The sequence below is a fragment of the Pyrus communis genome, chromosome 12, assembly GCF_963583255.1.
Source record: "Pyrus communis chromosome 12, drPyrComm1.1, whole genome shotgun sequence".
Taxonomy (NCBI): domain Eukaryota; kingdom Viridiplantae; phylum Streptophyta; class Magnoliopsida; order Rosales; family Rosaceae; genus Pyrus; species Pyrus communis.
Genome location: NC_084814.1, coordinates 13,085,832 through 13,107,169, shown reverse-complemented (window position 1 = coordinate 13,107,169; position 21,338 = coordinate 13,085,832). Strand labels below are relative to the sequence as shown.

Sequence of the window (21,338 nt, the reverse complement as noted above, 5' to 3'; positions counted from 1 at the left end):
GTGACAGTAGCAGTGGGCGTCACAAAACCAATGCCGAAAGCCATAACAAACCCAAAAAAAGGAGTCGCCACCTATGGTTGGAAATTGCGCTCAAGGACAACACACAGACTTGATTCATAAAAGGCCAAAACTTGCAGAGAGTCGCCACTAACCGCAGAAACTTGTAGAAAACCGCCACTAACTATAAACTTACAAAGAGTCGCCACTAACTGTAGAAACTTGCAGAAAGCCGCCATTAATTGCAAAAATTTACAAAAAGCCGCCACTAATTGCAAACTTGCAGAAAGCCGTCACTAATTGCAAGCTTGCAGAAAGCTGCCGCCTATTGTTGGAAACTGCGCTCGTAGACGACGTGCGGGCTCGAAAGACAGAAGGCTTCATTAAGGATGACATAGAAAAGTGATGCAAAACTCCATGAGCATTGTTACCTGCAAATTAAAAAAAAAAAAAAAAAAAGTATCAGAAGAAGGAGCAAAATTAAAAAACAAAAAAAACAAAAAACAAAAACCCCATAAAAGACAAATATATATATATATATATATAATATTATATAGTCCGTGCAGCAATCAATGTGAGAGCGAATCCTTTCATTGCATTGGGGCCTAAATTTGTGAAGGCAAGGCAGAAGGCAGTGCACAGCAAAGCAAGATGTCACGGTGAGCGGCAAGCAATATGCTGCAAGCAGTGAGCGACATTACACAACAGGCAGTGTGCGGCAAAATAGCAAGCAATTCACAGCGGCAACAAAGCGGGTGGGCGGCCGACAACAACAGAACGCAACAACAGAGGCTCGAATCTAAGCAAACGTAGGATACAGACACATGTTGGATGAAACGTACCCTGAATGAGGAAAACAACGACGTATGCAGAGAGCAACAGCGAGATGCGTGGGAGGACGACATGTACCATCACCTACAAAAGATTATGCAACAAAATAAAAATAAATAAAAAATATGCAGAATGAGGCACGTCAAATAGGGGTAACATGTTGCCCACTGAAAGACAAAAAGAAATGCAATGCCATAATTGGACTGAAGCATGCATGGCTCGTCCAATTTATTGGCTCAAGTTTGCTTAAAAAAGGAAGGAAATTCTTATGAAAGTCAAATGTTATCCCTCATTCACTAGGATTAATTTTCCCCATTTGCGGGGATTTGTTTTGGAAAATAAGGAGTGTTTTAGGCGCCAAATTTTAGTCTCCAAAATGAGAAAGAAGACCTGTTCAGAGACACACAGAGAAAAAAAATATAATTAAAAAAAATCAAGAAAGAATATATATATATATATATAAAAAAAAAGGGGGAAAAAAAGTGATGGTGCCGTGTGTATATGTACATATGTGTATTATCCTAATGTATAGGTGTGGTGAGGACATAAAGCAGCAGGCCAGCCTAATGCTCCACTTGGGTATTCAAATCAAGCCCAATTCTTTGCCTATAAATACTAGGCACTCGTTCATAAGCAGGGGAGGGTAAAAAGGAAGCAAGTCGAACCTCGGACATCCAAAAATCTCTCAAACACCCAAACAATCGTGTTCTTCATCAAGCTCGTGGAGAATCAACAAGCACAACAAACACGTGCCGATTCATCCACCCCCAAAGCCGAAGACCACCAGCCATGTGAAGCATATCGTGGTCCAATTTCATTCAAGATCAAGTCTCGACGGCCCTTGAAGAAATCACAAGTTCGATTCAAGGTCCAGTGTCCACCACCCTTGAATCAAAGTTGACTCCAAAGAAATGAAGTAAATTCGAACCTTTGGAGGAAAGCCAGAGAGCTCTCCGGCCAAAGCTAACACTCAATGTTCTTCATCAAGCTCGTGGAGAATCAACAAGCGCAACAAACATGTGCCTATTCCTCCACTACCAAAGCCGAAGATCACTAGCCATGTGAAAAATCCTTGTGATCTCGTTTCATTCAAGACCAAGCCTCAACGACCCTTGAATAAACTTCCCGTCCAATTCAAGACCAAGCCTCAACGACCCTAGAAGAAATTTCCATCCCAATTCAAGATCAAGCCTCAACGGTCCTTGAATTGACATCTACATTGAAGGACTTCAAAGTACAGTGGTCAAAGTACATTCACTATGTGGAGGATCCAAGACAAAGAAAAAGGTCCAGAAATCAACGGCCTTTCATCGGCCCTTGATTGTGGGCTTGATTAATTGATGAACCAAGACAAAGAAAAAGGTCTAGAAATCATTTCACACCTAGACGCTAAAGCTTTGAAACTTTGAAGCTCTCAAGCACCCAAACACTCAAACACTAAAGAAGACTCGGAAAACCCTTCATGTTCTTCGTTAAATCCTGTGAAGAACCACTAACCACCCCTACACGTGCTGGTTTCTCCGTTGCCAAGAGCTAAAACCTTGCGGCATTCGTTCATTGAAGATTAAGTCATCGCAACCTTTGGATTAACAACACTACACATCTACACATTTCGACGATCGAATCAGAGGATCAAGTTGTAAAGATATTGTAACTCTACAAATTCATTAATATAAACAATTATTTTTTACACATGTTCTTTTGTCATTTGTCACAAAATATTCGTGTTTACAACCATAATACTAAATAGTAAGAAATAAAGTAGTCTTTAGTTCCTACTAGAAAATATGCCCGCGCGTTGCTGCGGAACTTGAATGCACCAGTCTAAACTGCATGAATAAGACACATTTAACCTGAATAAATTAAACATAACCATAAATGGACAGAGGAATAGATGAGTGAAAGGGGTCGGTAAGATAAGCAGCTTGGTTTTTATATACATTCAACATAGCTGATATGAAAAGACATTGTACAATTAACAGGACAAAATTGAACGTTCTTGATTACAAAAGACGTGGTTGCAAAATATTCTCTGTTTTCATAAGAAACAGAAGCAACATTCAACCAATTTACATGATAAGAACCGTAAATTGGCATCGCGACAAAAGGGGATCGACTAAACCAGGTTGAATCAGAGAACTACTTCAAAGTTCAGATAGAAGTAAAAAATCAAATGAGCTACAGGCTTAAGGTCATAACCACAGATGAATGAAGGGCTATTAACTTAAACATTTATAAATAACCTTTAGTCCCTAGCTATTATGCATGCCACTAATGAAAGGAGGGATCACCATTTGTTAAGGTACCTGGAATTCACCAATACCAGGATATTTCCAACCATGCCATTCAGGATAAGAAGGATACCATAGCTCTCCACACGGACCTAATCCAACTTCAATTTCTGATATCATTCCTTCCTCAAAAAACTCATCAAATTCAACTCTAAAGCTCCTCATGTAGTCAAAGTAAACCTGCATTGGTTCCATTATAATATAACAGAATAGAAACTCTCAGCATTAAACAGTAAGAATGCATAGGGTCTGATTTTTAGAGAAATTCTTCCATTTTCATCCGAGTCTTACCGATTAAAACTTTCACCCAAAAAAACTCTCTGATCAAACGAAAACTCCAAAACCAATTCTATGGTTGATTCAACAGGTTTATACTATAAAGAAAATAACGATACAATATGGATACCTAGTCTTTTTTTGGTGGAAAAGAATCTTGTTTTATACCAGTTGGAAAACAATGCTTTTGTTTGATACAATCTGGTCTTGGTTAAAATCTAGTATCATTTACAGAAAGGGGGAAAAAAAGTAGTAGCAATATACCCATAATACGCTGCAACATGCTTGCATTTCTCCGCACCAAGTGTGGTTAATCATGTCAGCATCCAGAATCACAACCCTGGGCCTGATAAATAAAGCCAACCAGATACTCGAGATCAAAAAAGGTGAAACTACATGCATAGAGAACTAAAAATAAGATAGAAGTCAGTTCTTTGCAAAACCAACAATTGCATTTACCAAAAAATGAAATAAAAATAAAACCCAACAACCAAAAAAGAGGAGCATGTGCAATGGCAGTCATGTAAGAGTTCAGTTCAAAATTTCAGATTAACCCATTACATCATTTCTATAAAAAATATTCCAATTATGGCATTATCATCGAGCAAAATTAACATGTTGGCAGAAAAACAAATCTTATGAAAACGGTGTGTGGATTTATAGTTAACCAAAGCATTGATTATAAAACTGACATCTAACTGATCAAAAGAATAATCTTTACATTGATAACATACAAATGCAAAGGTGATATCAAGTTTTTCAACTGCTTCCCCCCCCCCCCCCCCAAAAAAAAAAAAAAAAAAAAAACATTTATAACTTGTAAGTGGTCTTGCTAACTACACCTTAGGTTAAGTCCCAAACTTACAATATTTGGACGTATGATGGTGAAACTGTAACATTGTTCTTTGCATCCAACATTAATTCCTTGAAATATATGTAGGAAAACTTGGATCATCTACTTTTATCTCAAGGATTACCACAACTGTGTCTTTCAAATTTTATCTTCTCCATTACTTTCCAGCCAAAAGAAGAAAAAAAATAGGAAACTACACACATTTGATAACAGAAACAGAGATCACTTCCAGAACCTGTTGGGATAAAAATGGCATCACACTGCCGGATAAAACACAAATGTTTGTGGCTGCCAATACAATATGTGGAAATACATATACCAGCCCAAGCATCCTTACAGTATATAAGCAAGTAACTAACATTTTTCTCTGACTTGACCATATGATTTTTCAAAAATGATGCTCCAAAGCACTAATCCGGCACAACTTGCACCCACACCAAACACCAATCCAATACTTTATCTTTGCACAATCGTCTCACGATCACGTAATTGTTAATTCATAACACCAACCAACCCATGTTACTGGTACAAAATATAATCACCTACACCTAATCATCTTATATTAAGAAGATATCATACAATAACAATGAATGTTTTACACTCTGCAAGTGAAGCAGCTTTCATTTGCCAATTTCTCAAGTGATAATGCAAGCTCCATTGCTGGATAAAAAAATAAGGACTGAGAAGACATCAAATCCAACGCAGACAGCAGATAAAATTGAACCCAAAGGGCAAAAGCCTTCTCTAACAAATAGATACATATAAAGAGTCGTTTGGGATATAGAAATGGGTGTACCTGGAAGAATAGAGATGCACTGAGTCGGAGAGAGTAAAGAGAGAGTTGAATTTCGGAGGAATACTGGACGACGACGAACTGCGCAGCCATAGCTGTTGGTGGTGGTGATTCCACTGCGAGAGACAGTTTGAAAAAAAGTATTCAATAAATCTTACAGAACTATAATAATTCAGTCATGAGCTTCGAATCATTGGCATTTCAATTTTAAGATAGTATTAACTGTTTACAAAATTAGAAGCAGCTGATGGCATAGCATACCGGTTTCAAGCATGCTAAAGTTGGACATAATCTTCGGTATGTAGAGGTATTTTCTTTTCTAAGTCTTTCTTGCAACAGATCACAGCTGGTTTCTACAAATTTGAAAACCGAAGCTGTTAGTATGGATGTCTGTTAAATTTAGTCTCATAACAGTAGGACGTATAAGAAAACAAAGTGAAGGCGCATATATAATCCATGTTTCCCTCTTTTTCATCTACTCTATCAGAAAAATGTGAGTGCTAAATGAGTGCATTTAAATCAAAAAGAGTTGACAGAGGCATAATTGGAGAAAGAAAAGGTCTTTATATCAATAAAAAAAAAATGCTTCATAGTTGGACATAGAAAATGAAGAAAATGATTGGATGAAACAAAGAAAGGCCCTTAAAATTTTGACAGAGGCATTCTCAGCAAGTTAAAAAAACAGAGGCATTCCCAAACAGAAGATACAATATGCAGTAAAAGGAAAATATTACCTGAGGAGGAAAAATAAAAAGCAAAAAGTAAAAAAATTGTAAACCTCAGTAGCAACATAGAATGCATATGAATGAAGCAATTTTTTTTTTCAAATGAAAACTTGTAAGAAAATAAGAAAACCAAGTGAATAATACTTGAATCAAGAAAGTCCCCAACGCAGCACAGGGGGGGCATCTTCACTGATAGCACCAATCCAGAACTTTAAAGCAGCACAGTCCAACAAACGCAAATCCATATACAGCTGAACAATTATCCGCCTCATCTGGTGAACAGACATGCTTTCCAGCTGATACTTGTACATGCTTACCCTAACTTTTCTCATGACTGATGCGAAATAATTAAGCACACAAATTAAAACCCTCTTTTGACAATTGTAGTAAAGATGCAAGTAGGGATCGTTCTAGACCGGGGATTAGGAGGGATTACTAAATCACTTGGAAACTGACTCAAAAACGTAAAACAAACGTTAGAAACACTAAACTAGACTCAAAGAATGCAAAACTAAACAATAAAACACTAAAACAAATCAAAAGACTCAAGGAATACAAAACACTTATAAACACAAACTAAAGTGATTTATAACTACTATGACTCAACAAAGTAAAGGGGGATTGGTTTTGACGAAATTAAACTAAATGCACAAATTGGAATATAAAGGCAGAATGTAAATATGAATGTGATGAAAATATGGATGAATGCTAGCTAGAAGGTTCTTCTCCACACATGTCACACTTGCATACAATTTGATTTTCAGTTGGTCTTTCGATGAATTATGAAACTCAACACCCTGGGTTAATTAGGTCCGCTTAAATTAACCGTCAAGTTTTCCTTAAGTTAATGAATTGGATGATTGCATGCGACAACCCAAAGCATTCCCCACAAGTTCCCTACATGAATTGCATAATAGAGATACAAGCAAGAATCATTAAGCATCATGAAAACTATAAGTGTTGACGAGGCATTCGTTACTATGATTGCATGAAACTTATGCCAAGAATTTATTTAACGCGATTGTTTATAAGCAACCTCCACTACTTGTGACTATAAGTTCATAACTATTAGGTGAAATTCACTTATATTCTAGCGTCATATTCATGCATGAAAATTAAGTGTGCACTCTCAATCAACATACATAAATAAGTTATCGATCAAGCAGTTAAACAAATTGAATTCACCATTCATGAAATTCCAACCAAAAGTAATCAAATCATATTGCAAGCCTAAACATGGTTTCGAATCACCCCCTAGCTAAATAGGGGTTTAGCCTCTCATGTTCACAACAAGAAAAATAAAATTGAATTTAAACATAAAGAACAAAGGATGGATTACACCTAGAACGCCCAACGAATCCACTTGAATTTCTGCGCGTCTAAGTCCTCTTCCCTCTTCTCCTTGCTGCGGCAGTGAGGTTAAATGGATGATTTGGATGTTATTTTGGGTTGGGGATGGATTTAGGGATGATTGGTGGTGCGGCAAGGTGGTGGAGTGATGGAGGAAGGTTGGTATGGTGGCAGGAAGGTGGAGGAAAAGCTGCGGCTGTTGTGAGGTTACTGGAATGGATGCACGGCTGGACAGTTTTTGGGAGTCAAAACTGGGATAGATAGTGACGGCTAGAATGGCAGGGAGAAAGTGCGGCTGTTGGGAGAATTTTAGGGTGATGGGATGCTTGCGGCTTAGGGAGGAAACATGGAATAGAATATTAGGGTGAATGGTGGCTGCGTGAAGATGGGGGAAGGCTGGAATTGGTGGTTGCGGCTGTGATGTTTTTGGTTTATTAGGGTAAAAAAAATATATTCGAATGGTGGTGGCTGCGTGAAAATATGTGTGAAGGGGGCTGGAAAAATATGGCAAGACACGGCAGAGAGAATCTAGAATATAGTGGCTGCGGCAGGATCTTAATTAGGTTGAATGAATGAATGATTTATTATGGTGAATGGCTGAAATCTCTAGGGTGGATGCACAGCTGATTTTGTTTTTTTTATTTTATTAGGATCCATGGTAAAATGGGGGGGGCCACGGCTTAGGTTAGAAAATAAATGGGATAATTCCATGGGGGGAGCCACGGCTTGTAAGTTTTTGGTGATAGGACCCACGGCAAAGGTGGGAAATTTGGGTGAAAAATTGCGGCTGCTAGGTTAGGAGAAGGAAAAAGGTTTTAAGTGCACAACTTTGGACAAAAGTGCCCCCCCTTGCACGGCAAGGGAAGGGACTAGGGTTAAGGCACGACAAAGTGGTTTAAAGTGGGCTAGGGCCATTGTTTTGTGTCCTAAAGTGCCTACAAGGCCTTCAAAGTGGCTAGAAAATACGGACGTTTAAGTTTAGAAAAGGTTACCAAAACGGGAAACTTAGGGTTAACTTTCCTACTTCAAGTAGGAAACCTTGTTTGAGTAGGATTCCTCGTTTTGGTAAGAATTCATCGTTGGAGTAGGAATTCGTCGTTTCTTCAAGTCTTCAACTCATTCATTCCTCTTTCGCTCCAAAAGACTCCAATTTGCATCTTCTTGCACACTTTGGCCTTATAATCTGAAAATACACAAAAATGGCCTTAAACACTAAAATAGCTAAATAAACACAACATAAATGCACGAAAACAAGCTAATTAAGTCGCATGAATATGCTCCTATCAAATTCCCCCACACTTAACTTTTGCTAGTCCTCGAGCAAAACAAAACAACTAAACTAAACAAAACGAAACAAAACAAACAAAACATAACCTAAGCCTTCCAACGTTTGCCTCAGGGATTTCCAATGAAACATGACATATCAAAGATCATTACTCACATAGCTTTTAGTCTTCCTTCCCCTCGAGCACATACTTACTCATAGTCACCATTCACTAGTTCGCATTTAATCAATTAAAACACATTTTGAATGTAGCAACATGCCTTAGAGAATTCCCTCAATTCCTCACTAGTTATGCACTCAATTTTCACTCAGATTTTCTGACTACACACCCTACACTAGTTATATGTGAGAAGATTGATGTAAACAAGAAAAACTAGTACTCACATATGTTATAACAAAGAACGCAATTTCTGGAGTAATTAAACGTGTTTAGATATGATCTCATGAATGGAATGCTACTACTTAGATGCGAGAACCAGTGACACCATATGCTCATACCAAATTCAAACTCCACAATTGAAATGCACAACACTCAAGATAGAAGTCAAGGGTTGTAACGGGGCTTGGGGTATTGGCTCACAAGGAAAGGTAAAGATAAACAAAAGATCTTTAAGCAATAGTAAGTAAAGTAATGAAATTATGACCTAGAATTCCCTTAGAATGCAGAATTCATCTTTTAGACATAAAGGGAAGATTCAAACAACTCTTAGGGCCTAATTCATTGTTTTGGGCCCTTACTTCAACAAACCACACTTTGGAACTCTTTTTCACTTCTTTTTCTTTTCTTCTCTTTTTTTTTTTTTTTTTTTTTTTTTTTCTTTTTCTAGCCGTGCCTATGGCACATAACTCACATCAATAATCCTTCCCCCACACTTATTTTCTGCAACACCATAATCAAAAGGAATTCATTCATGCTTACTATGCTTCAAGAACAAGGGTACGGATGGTCCTAATCTAGGCTAGGTGAGGATGATATGGGTTAACAAAGAACATGGGCTAACACGGCTCAATGGGGTTAAACTTAAACACAAAATGAGTTAAGGACACATGGCTAATTGGCTTTGATGGTGGTCACTACACAACTTCATCTTGAATATGTGTTATGCAAATCAATGACATGCTTTGAATGAAATGGGCATGAGTTCTAGCATTTGGAACTAAGTGATAAAACGCCTTCTAAGTAGTAACCAAGCAATGAATAATGAGATCATGCAACGACTTTAGAAACATTAATGCACATATTTTAACTCTCCAAATAACGTTTAGGCTCAAGTCTCACAGGGATGTAGCGTTAGTTTGAGTTCATTCCTTCAAGCATGTTACAAAAACTAATTTTTTTTCTTTGTGATTACATGTGAATTCGTAAACTATAACTACAAACAAGCATAAACCAAAGAGTATATCAAACGTCCATCCATGTTTGTAACTTTCTTTAACCATCATGCAATTAAAAACCAAATCCTCATCATTGTATTGGAAGGTGACCTACGACACAACCAAACACACAAAAACAACTCTTTTTGGGTTTTTCAAAACAATTATTCAAATTTTTATGGGATTTTCGGATTTTTAAGTCAACATACTCTAAAACACTCTAAAATAGCTTAAAAACACTTAAACACAGTGGGAAACAAGTTTAGACATGTTAGGTGGTAATACCCTACGAATTTCATGCAAAAATAGCTCAAAACAGAATGTTACCCCCCCACACTTAAACTAAACATTGTCCTCAATGTTTTAGACACAATTGAACACATTACACATAACAAAAAGTAAGCAACAAAGGAAAAGGGTTTAGGGACGCAAATCTGAGTGTGGAGCGATTCCCAAGTTCTTCCTTTGTTGAGTGCATGGGTTGCCTCCCAAGTAGCGCTTTCTTTTACGTCTTGCAGCCGGACGATGCCACATTGATCAACCTTCATGGGAACCCACGGCATAGTGGGTTGTCTCCTCCACATCATGTTCTACAAAGCTCTCGTAGTAAGGCTTCAAGCGATGCCCATTCACCTTGAACTCTTGCCCTATTTTGAAACTACGAACTTGGACTGCACCATGAGGAAAAACATTAGTAATAACAAAGGGTCCAATCCAACGTGAACGTAACTTACCCGGAAATAGACGAAGGCGAGAATTAAACAACAACACTTTTTGTCCCACAGAGAAGGACTTGGTGCGAATCATCTTGTCATGAAAGGCCTTTGTCTTTTCCTTGTAAATGCGGGCATTCTCATAAGCTTCATTCCGTATTTCCTCAAGTTCATTCAATTGAAGCTTACGATGAATTCCAGCCTCATCTACATCCATGTTGAACTTCCTCACGGCCCAATGAGCCTTGTGCTCCAATTCCACCGGTAAGTGACATGGTTTTCCATACACAAGCCGAAATGGGGACATTCCTATGGGTGTTTTGTAGGCGGTCCTATAAGCCCACAATGCATCCTCTAACCTCAAGCTCCAATCTTTTCTTGTTGGGCGAACCGTCTTCTCAAGAATCTGTTTTATCTCGCGATTCGACACCTCGGCTTGCCCGCTTGTTTGAGGATGATAGGGTGTCGAAACCCTATGTGTAACTTTGTACTTCTTGAGCAGTGCCTCGATTGTGCGATTACAAAAATGTGAACCTCCATCACTGATAAGGACTCGAGGCATTCCAAACCTAGCAAAAATGTTAGACTTCACAAAATCTGCAACCACTTTGGAATCGTTAGTACGGGTGGCTTTTGCTTCCACCCATTTGGAAACATAATCCACCGCCAACAAGATATAGATAAAACCATGGGAGGAAGGAAAGGGACCCATAAAATCAATTCCCCACACATCAAATATTTTAACAGAAAGTATAGGGTTTTGTGGCATTTGATCCTTAACACTTATATTACCCATTCGTTGACAACGATCACATGTAAGGCAAAATGTCCTAGCATCCCTAAAAATGGTTGGCCAATAAAACCCGCATTCTAAGACTTTAAGTGCAGTGCGTTGGGTGCCAAAATGTCCCCCACATGCATATGAATGACAAAATGTTAAAATAGATTGAAACTCAGATTCATTCACACAACGTCGTACAATTTGATCAGGACAAAATTTCCAAAGGTATGGGTCATCCCAGACATAAAACCTAGCATCTTTTATCATCTTATCACGTTGATTCCTATTAAGTGTGCTAGGAGTATGTTTAGACACCAAAAAGTTCACCAAATCTGCATACCAAGGCTCACTTACCTGGATAGACATTAATTGCTCATCGGGAAAGGTTTCAGGAATTGGCGATGCTTCCTCATGTACCATTCGACTGAGGTGGTCAGCCACCACATTCTCCACGCCCTTCTTATCCCGAATCTCAATGTCAAACTCTTGTAAAAGCAACAGCCATCGAATTAGTCTAGGCTTGGCTTCCTTCTTCGTGAGCAAATACTTGAGAGCTGCATGATCAGTAAAAATAATAACTTTAGTACCAAGTAAGTATGACCGAAACTTATCTAATGCAAATACCACAGCAAGTAATTCTTTTTCAGTGGTTGAGTAATTCAATTGAGCATCATTTAGTGTCCTAGATGCATAATAAATAACATGAGGTTGTTTATTCTTTCGCTGCCCCAAAACAGCACCAATCGCATAGTCTGAAGCATCGCACATCAACTCGAATGGAAAGCTCCAATCTGGAGGTGTGATAATGGGAGCCGAAGTGAGAGCCTCCTTGAGGTGGTTGAATGCTTTCTCACACGCCTCGTTGAACTCGAAAACCACCTCCTTTTGAAGCAATCGGCATAGTGGCTGCGCAATCTTGGAGAAATCCTTTATGAAGCGCCTATAAAAATCTGCATGACCAAGAAACGAACGAACCTCTCTAACCGAAGTTGGAGAGGGTAAGTGACGAATAAGGTCTACCTTAGATTTATCCACTTCAATGCCTTTTTCAGAAATAATATGTCCTAGAACAATACCTTGCTTAACCATGAAATGACATTTTTCCCAATTAAGCACAAGATTCGTTTCAACACAACGTTTCAAAATTAAGGTCAGATTATTCAAGCAATGATCGAATGAATTACCAAACACGCTAAAATCATCCATGAATATCTCAATAATCTTCTCCACATAATCAGAGAATATACTCACCATGCATCGTTGAAATGTCGCAGGGGCATTGCACAACCCAAATGGCATACGTCGATATGCAAAGGTGCCAAAGGGGCACGTGAAAGTTGTCTTTTCCTGATCCTCCGGAGCTATCACAATTTGGTTATATCCGGAATATCCATCAAGAAAGCAATAAAATTTATAACCGGCTAACCTTTCTAGCATTTGGTCCAGGAATGGCAATGGAAAGTGATCCTTCCTTGTCATGGCATTTAACTTCCTGTAATCAATGCAAACACGCCAACCTGTCACAACACGAGTGGGTACAAGCTCTTGTTCTTCATTCTTCACCACCGTGACTCCGGACTTCTTTGGAACAACCTGCACGGGTGACACCCAACGACTGTCAGAAATAGGATATATAACACCACAATCAAGCAATTTTATAATCTCCTTTTTTACTACTTCCAACATGGGTGGATTAAGGCGACGTTGAGCTTCACGAGATGGCTTGGCTCCCTCCTCCAAAAGGATGCGATGCATGCATGTGGTGGGACTAATGCCTTTGATATCCGCCAAGGTCCATCCAATGGCAGGTTTATGCTCCTTTAACACCCTTATCAACTTGTTTTCTTCTTGGCCCGTGAGTGAACTAGAAATGATGACAGGTAGTGTCTGATCTTCTCCCAAGAAAACATACTTCAAGTGACTAGGTAATGGCTTTAACTCAAGTGTAGGTGGCTGCACAATTGATGGAAGTAACTTGTTAGTCAAAACCGAATCTAAAAGTGAGAGTGGAGACTTACCAGAGTGTGAGGGCAATGACTCAAGGGCCGCGACCATTTCAAGCACTTCACTACAAGGGGGCACGGCAATATGGTCAGATTCCATGCCGTGGCTTGCAAGGATTCCCCCACCCTCATTTCTTGCTCCTATGCCGTGCACTAAGGCTACTTCAAGTGCATCTTCGTTCCTTCGATTCAAATGTACCTGTGCCAAAGAATCAACAATGTCAATAGCAAAACAAGAATGGTCCTCAATTGGATATTTAATGGTTTCAGAAAGATTAAAATTAATAATGTCCCCATCAAACTCCATGGTTAATGTTCCCGTAAACACGTCTATCTTTGTCCTCACTGTTTTCATGAATGGACGGCCTAGCAAGATTGGCAATGATGGAGCATGGCTCGAATCCTCCATTTCTAAGACATAAAAATCTGCAGGAAAGATAAGATGATTGACCTGCACTAAAACATCCTCAAGGACTCCCTTGGGATAAGCGTTAGAACGATCAGCCAATTGAATTATAACGCCATCTTGTTTTAACTCACCCAGGTTCATAGATGCATAAATGGAATATGACATAACATTAATAGAAGCACCTAAATCTAATATGCATTGCTCAAATCTAGTGTTTCCAATTGTGCATGGGATAGTAAAGCTCCCTGGGTCCTTACATTTTGGAGGCAACTTTCGTTGCAAAACCGCTGATACATTCTCACTTACTTTTACAACTTCCTTGTTTGAAATTCTTTTCCTAGTTGTGCATAATTCTTTTAAAAATTTTGCATACCTGGGTACTTGCTTAATAGCATCAAGTAAAGGAATGTTTACTTGGACTTTTCGAAAGGTATCCAAAATGTCCTTTTCGCTTTCTTCCTTCTTCGATTGCGCAAATCTGCGAGGGAAAGGAACATCGGGCAGATTAGTGTTCGAAATCACAACATTTGGGACAACCTTACCTGAGGTGGATGGATGGGGGGTCGTAGATGGCTGTGGCATGGGTGGTACCACCCTTGCCGTGGGGTGATTTTTCTCCTCTTCTTCGATTCGTATCTTCTCATCTTCCTTGTTTCCCACTTCTTTTCCACTTCTTAGTGTGATAGCTTTCGCAGATTCGAAACCACCCTTGGGATTGACTACCGTAGTGCTTGGTAACTTACCACTTTCACGAATTTGTCCCAAAAATTCGGCCATTTGGCCCATTTGCTTCTTCAGCTCATTAACCTCCTTTGCTTGGTTCTGCATTCCCTGCGCCATTGTGGTTAGCAACTGATATGTTTTATCGTCATTCATAGACGTACCTGAGTTGGTTTGGGATGATTGTGCTTGAGGAGGTGGTTGTGGTGCCATTGGCCTTGGAAAGAAACCCGGGGGTTGTCGGAATCCACTTTGTTGGCCATATTGTGGTGCATCTCTCCATCTGAAATTGGGGTGGTCACGCCATCCCTGATTGTATGTGTTGGAGAAAGGATCACCTCTTGGTTGGTTCTGATTCCCATAGCCCACGGCATTGGCAGATTCCCACCCTCCGTTCTCAATTAATTGAGGGCATTGATCAGATTGGTGTCCTTGAATGGAGCATACACCACAGATTGTAGTTCCTTGCGTCTTAGGACCTTCAACAAACTGCGATAACATAGACGTAAGGTTAGCCATTTGGGATTGTAACTCAGAAATAGAACTTACCTCATTTACATGCTGTGGCCGTGGGGTGTCTCTCTGCCCAACACCTTCATATTGTTGTGCATTGAGTGCTCGATTGGCAATGAAAGTTTTGGCATCCCTAGGCGTCTTGTCCACTAGAGCTCCTCCCGCGGATGCATCCAACATTTGCCGTTCAAGTGGTAAAAGGCCTTCGTAAAAATATTGAAGAAGTAGCTCCTCTTTCATCTGGTGCTGTGGACATGAAGCAACAAGAGATTTAAAACGTTCGTAATACATAGGAAAAGATTCACCTTGGCTTTGCTGAATTCCACTAATCTTCTTGCGAAGAAGAATGACTCGTGATGTCGGAAAGAACTTCTCTAAGAAGGCTCGCTTCATACTCTCCCATGATGTGACAGTTCCGAGAGCCAACTCATACAACCAATCCTTGGCCTTTTCCACCAAAGAAAAAGGAAAAGCCTTCATCTTCAATATGTTGTTGTCCACGTTCACCGGTGTCATACTTGAGCACACCACCTCGAATTCCTTTAGATGCTTGTTCGGATCCTCCATGGCCAACCCATGGTATTTCGGAATATGGTGGAGCAAGCTGGACTTCAACTCAAATTCATCAGTCTTCTCAGGGGCTGCCCTAGGGTATTGGATGCAAAGAGGTGCTGCATTGGCCAAACCCGAGGCAGAAAGCTCCTTGATGGTTCGATTGTCCACTGCCATGGTTGGTACTTCCTCTTCAACCCAATCCGTGGCCTCCTCTTCAACCTCAACTTCAACTTCTTGCTCTTCTAATTCAGGTTCGGGACTAGGAGGATTAGACGGTTGCGATTTCTTTTTCCTTCTCAAAGTCCTCTCGAAATCACCGTCAAAGTCGGAGATATGCTCACGAACAGGTTGTGAGCCACGGGTCATAAACTAGTACCTGCACATAAGAGCAAACAAGGTTAGCAATCAACCTAATAGACTCGGCACAAGTAAGGAAATAAGGTGCCACACACGGCACAAAAACAAAACACACACACACGGTGCAAAAAATTAAAACAAAACAGAAACTAAACAATTTAAACAAGACTCAAGACAAGGGATTAGCAACTTTGCTAATCCCCGGCAACGGCGCCAAAAATTTGATGCGAAATAATTAAGCACACAAATTAAAACCCTCTTTTGACAATTGTAGTAAAGATGCAAGTAGGGATCGTTCTAGACCGGGGATTAGGAGGGATTACTAAATCACTTGGAAACTGACTCAAAAACGTAAAACAAACGTTAGAAACACTAAACTAGACTCAAAGAATGCAAAACTAAACAATAAAACACTAAAACAAATCAAAAGACTCAAGGAATACAAAACACTTATAAACACAAACTAAAGTGATTTATAACTACTATGACTCAACAAAGTAAAGGGGGATTGGTTTTGACGAAATTAAACTAAATGCACAAATTGGAATTTAAAGGCAGAATGTAAATATGAATGTGATGAAAATATGGATGAATGCTAGCTAGAAGGTTCTTTTCCACACATGTCACACTTGCATACAATTTGATTTTCAGTTGGTCTTTCGATGAATTATGAAACTCAACACCCTGGGTTAATTAGGTCCGCTTAAATTAACCGTCAAGTTTTCCTTAAGTTAATGAATTGGATGATTGCATGCGACAACCCAAAGCATTCCCCACAAGTTCCCTACATGAATTGCATAATAGAGATACAAGCAAGAATCATTAAGCATCATGAAAACTATAAGTGTTGACGAGGCATTCGTTACTATGATTGCATGAAACTTATGCCAAGAATTTATTTAACGCGATTGTTTATAAGCAACCTCCACTACTTGTGACTATAAGTTCATAACTATTAGGTGAAATTCACTTATATTCTAGCGTCATATTCATGCATGAAAATTAAGTGTGCACTCTCAATCAACATACATAAATAAGTTATCGATCAAGCAGTTAAACAAATTGAATTCACCATTCATGAAATTCCAACCAAAAGTAATCAAATCATATTGCAAGCCTAAACATGGTTTCGAATCACCCCCTAGCTAAATAGGGGTTTAGCCTCTCATGTTCACAACAAGAAAAATAAAATTGAATTTAAACATAAAGAACAAAGGATGGATTACACCTAGAACGCCCAACGAATCCACTTGAATTTCTGCGCGTCTAAGTCCTCTTCCCTCTTCTCCTTGCTGCGGCAGTGAGGTTAAATGGATGATTTGGATGTTATTTTGGGTTGGGGATGGATTTAGGGATGATTGGTGGTGCGGCAAGGTGGTGGAGTGATGGAGGAAGGTTGGTATAGTGGCAGGAAGGTGGAGGAAAAGCTGCGGCTGTTGTGAGGTTGCTGGAATGGATGCACGGCTGGACAGTTTTTGGGAGTCAAAACTGGGATAGATAGTGACGGCTAGAATGGCAGGGAGAAAGTGCGGCTGTTGGGAGAATTTTAGGGTGATGGGATGCTTGCGGCTTAGGGAGGAAACATGGAATAGAATATTAGGGTGAATGGTGGCTGCGTGAAGATGGGGGAAGGCTGGAATTGGTGGTTGCGGCTGTGATGTTTTTGGTTTATTAGGGTAAAAAAAATATATTCGAATGGTGGTGGCTGCGTGAAAATATGTGTGAAGGGGGCTGGAAAAATATGGCAAGACACGGCAGAGAGAATCTAGAATATAGTGGCTGCGGCAGGATCTTAATTAGGTTGAATGAATGAATGATTTATTATGGTGAATGGCTGAAATCTCTAGGGTGGATGCACAGCTGATTTTGTTTTTTTTATTTTATTAGGATCCATGGTAAAATGGGGGGGGCCACGGCTTAGGTTAGAAAATAAATGGGATAATTCCATGGGGGGAGCCACGGCTTGTAAGTTTTTGGTGATAGGACCCACGGCAAAGGTGGGAAATTTGGGTGAAAAATTGCGGCTGCTAGGTTAGGAGAAGGAAAAAGGTTTTAAGTGCACAACTTTGGACAAAAGTGCCCCCCCTTGCACGGCAAGGGAAGGGACTAGGGTTAAGGCACGACAAAGTGGTTTAAAGTGGGCTAGGGCCATTGTTTTGTGTCCTAAAGTGCCTACAAGGCCTTCAAAGTGGCTAGAAAATACGGACGTTTAAGTTTAGAAAAGGTTACCAAAACGGGAAACTTAGGGTTAACTTTCCTACTTCAAGTAGGAAACCTTGTTTGAGTAGGATTCCTCGTTTTGGTAAGAATTCATCGTTGGAGTAGGAATTCGTCGTTTCTTCAAGTCTTCAACTCATTCATTCCTCTTTCGCTCCAAAAGACTCCAATTTGCATCTTCTTGCACACTTTGGCCTTATAATCTGAAAATACACAAAAATGGCCTTAAACACTAAAATAGCTAAATAAACACAACATAAATGCACGAAAACAAGCTAATTAAGTCGCATGAATATGCTCCTATCAATGACCTGGTTAAAAAGATAATAGCAATCATGACTAAGAAAAAGGGAGTCAAGTTTTGAAATATTTCCAAAGATGTTATAAGAATGAGCCCAAAATAAAGATTTCAAAGTGCACAAAGTTCATGCAGAAGTGAAATTCTCTTAATCTCAAAACAACATCTCTGCTGTAAATAATGGTGAAGCCTGTAGCCCAAAATTAGTAGTAGGATTCTAGGCATCAATCCATCAACTATCGAACGTTACGCGATCTACATAAACCGATAAAGAAAAAATATTGCTCTGAAATAAAAGAACTGATCATTTAAATTATTCATGACGGAACCAATTTTGATTTGAAATATGATGGCCAAGAACAAATCACACTTCTTTTCAATGTTGACCATGAATTTTCAGAAGTTAGAGAAGATTTTTTACCAATTGAAAAGACAATGGTCACATATACCTACAATTAAGCACCAATAAGCGTGAAGTTTTGCATGACAATGCAATAGCAGCTATACAGGATGCCATTCTAGTAGTCATTGAGAATGATTCTCTTCATTCATTAGAAACTAAAACCAGTGAATGAAATTAAAATTGAACAAAACCATAACCCAACCTGAGTTTCAAACCAACCTAAGCACAGATTCAAACCATTATGCAAACACATCACAACTTGGTGTTCTCACGCGAAACACATGCAAAAGTCAATACATTTGGTTGTTTTTATTAAAGAACCAGGCTCAACTTAAGACATAACGATTGCACATTCCACCATAACAACAGCAAATAAATATACCTCAAAAGCCAAAGGGCGAAGTGCTGTGTCCAACCATCCAAGTTCCTGAAATACGAACTTCGGGATTGAAAGAAAAATGACCTGGTGAATAAATTTAATAAGTTTACGGATTAGTATTCTGAAAGAGGATTGAAATATTAAAAAAGTAATAAAAGGGGTAAAATTCTATACATTGAACGACAGTCTACCCTAAACCCTGGTTTTGAAGATCAATATATTTGTTGTTTTTATTGAAAAAGAAGATATTTACTTCCATAAACACATTCCTCTTATGAACTCCAAAACGATATTCAATTGTAACTATAGTCTTGTATGATAGTTTCCTAAGGTCTCTTAATCTCAAAACAACATCTCTGCTGTAAATAATGGTCAAGACTGTAGCCCAAAATTAGTAGTAGGATTCTAGGCATCAATCCATCAACTATCGAACGCTACCCAATCTACATAAACCGATAAAGAAAAAATATTGCTCTGAAATAAAAGAACTGATCATTTGAATTATTAATGACAGAACCAATTTTGATTTGAAATATGATGGCGAAGAACAAATCACACTTGTTTTCAATGGTGACCATGAATGATCCTCAGAAAATAACAACCATAAAAAATTAAATATATTTCTAACAACATATTGTTTTGAACAAACCAACAACAACAACAACCACCATAAAAAAGCATAAAAAAACAGAGCATTTGATTCACAGGGTTTGTTCAAAGGCATAAAAAATTAAATCTATTTCTAACAACAACAACCATAAAAAAGCTATCCCTGTGAATCAAACCAAACAGAAAATAACATACATAAACAGATTTGTTAGGAAACGATTAACAGTGCATCATATGTGAATGAACAAAAACCAGATGCATAATGTATTTTAGAAGGATAAAAAAAAAAACTCAGCATTTGATTCACAGGGTGAGGACAACAACAGATAATAGGGTAATGAAAAAAAGGGGGCAAAACCAATACACACAATCTACCTATAATTAAGAGTAAGGGATATACATAAGGGAGATTATATGCAAAATTACCTTGATTTCCCTAAATGGTATAAGTAAACTTTTCTCAAGCTTGGAGTCCAATCCCAAAAGCCGAGCAGCAAACTTAAAGTGTCTGTTCGTTGCCACTAATGCATTCATCTTTGCTCCTTCTTCAAGTGTCTGCCTCAGAAGCTAAAACCAGCTACTTATCACCTCCAATCTCGGATTCTGCAAAAGAACAAACCACATGCATGAGGATTTATACAGTTCTTCGCTTTACCTAAGGTTACTGGACCAGAAATAAAAAATGAAATCAGAGTGCTTTACTTTGTGAGGTTTGATTTGTAGAGGACTGGAGCTGGGTTTGGTTTTGGCTTGAGGCACTGAGAGAGGAGTCGAAAGGGCAATAATCTGAAATTACAGTTCTAGAAATCAAAATATATTACGGAAAATAACAAATAATTTGTGAAGCAGAGCAGAATCAATTCAAATCCAACATATCCAACAACCCAAATATTATAATAATCCAATCAGACAATAAACAATTAGAGATGAAGCTTAATTACCATAAAGAAATGAGGGGTTGTCTGGTAGAAGCTAGTTGAAGCTTCATCAAATATATATAGGATGATCAAACAATCAGAGACTAATCTCGATTACCTTTCCCGTTCCCGGAAAATCACTTCCAGGCCCACTATGAAATATTAGAAGGTCCGTAAACTCATAAGGCTAATATAGTAAATTAAGTCTCCTTCTATCCCTTGCAACGCAAAGCAAAAGAAAGCCCCTCCTTTTCATAATCCCATACAGGGTGAGGTTAACACTTGCAGAGAGGGAAAATGGCTTATCACTTATGCCATATCTATTGTCTAACATACCTTGAACTGCCAACTCCACCATTCCCTAGGCTAGCAGATGCCATACCGACGTCTAATCACTTCACTACTGCAACACAACAGATGAGGTTACTACCTCCCCTCCTTGTAACACTTCCTGCTCCTACGTCCACTCCCATCCAAGCACCTATCTTTCTATTAAACAACATAAAAATTCAAATTCAAATTTCTTTCCACAAAAGCATTAATTAAAATTAAAATTCATAAAACATAGAAATTGAGCTGAAATTGCTGAAACAAAATTCAAATGAAAAAATTTTAAAATTGCAGAGTCAATTAATTACTTAATTTAGCTCGGATCCACACCAAACTCACTCCAATTTTTTAAATTAAGC

General features: G+C 38.8%; 1 protein-coding gene and 2 long non-coding RNA genes across 3 annotated transcripts; all 3 read right to left on the bottom strand.

Moving 5' to 3' along the window:
* Nucleotides 1-2,661: 2,661 nt before the first annotated feature.
* On the bottom strand, nt 2,662-6,081 carry LOC137709693 (uncharacterized). Its single transcript, XR_011064918.1, has 4 exons — nt 5,911-6,081; nt 5,045-5,394; nt 3,660-3,741; nt 2,662-3,299 (listed from the first exon to the last, which is right to left on the bottom strand). It is a non-coding gene; the product is annotated as an uncharacterized lncRNA (long non-coding RNA).
* A 4,341-nt stretch (nt 6,082-10,422) lies between these two features.
* Nucleotides 10,423-14,509, bottom strand: LOC137710024 (uncharacterized). The gene is made up of 5 exons (XM_068448988.1): nt 14,055-14,509; nt 13,575-13,683; nt 12,241-13,471; nt 11,624-11,823; nt 10,423-10,446 (listed from the first exon to the last, which is right to left on the bottom strand). The coding sequence occupies exons 1-5, from the start codon at nt 14,507-14,509 to the stop codon at nt 10,423-10,425; spliced, it is 2,019 nt and encodes a 672-aa protein (XP_068305089.1).
* A 4,454-nt stretch (nt 14,510-18,963) lies between these two features.
* LOC137709908 (uncharacterized) lies at nt 18,964-20,524 on the bottom strand. Its single transcript, XR_011064954.1, has 3 exons — nt 20,435-20,524; nt 20,159-20,335; nt 18,964-19,207 (listed from the first exon to the last, which is right to left on the bottom strand). It is a non-coding gene; the product is annotated as an uncharacterized lncRNA (long non-coding RNA).
* Between the last annotated feature and the right edge of the window lie 814 nt (nt 20,525-21,338).

Excerpts from the sequence above, each read along its gene's own strand:
- LOC137710024 (XM_068448988.1), bottom strand. The coding sequence starts at position 14,509 with ATGCAGAACCAAGCAAAGGAGGTTAATGAGCTGAAGAAGCAAATGGGC. Across the intron at positions 13,472-13,574 it reads ACGGGAACATTAACCATGGA|GTACATTTGAATCGAAGGAA; the intron begins GTTTGATGGGGA and ends TCTTTGGCACAG. Across the intron at positions 10,447-11,623 it reads AGCAATTAATGTCTATCCAG|TCCAAGTTCGTAGTTTCAAA; the intron begins GTAAGTGAGCCT and ends CTCATGGTGCAG.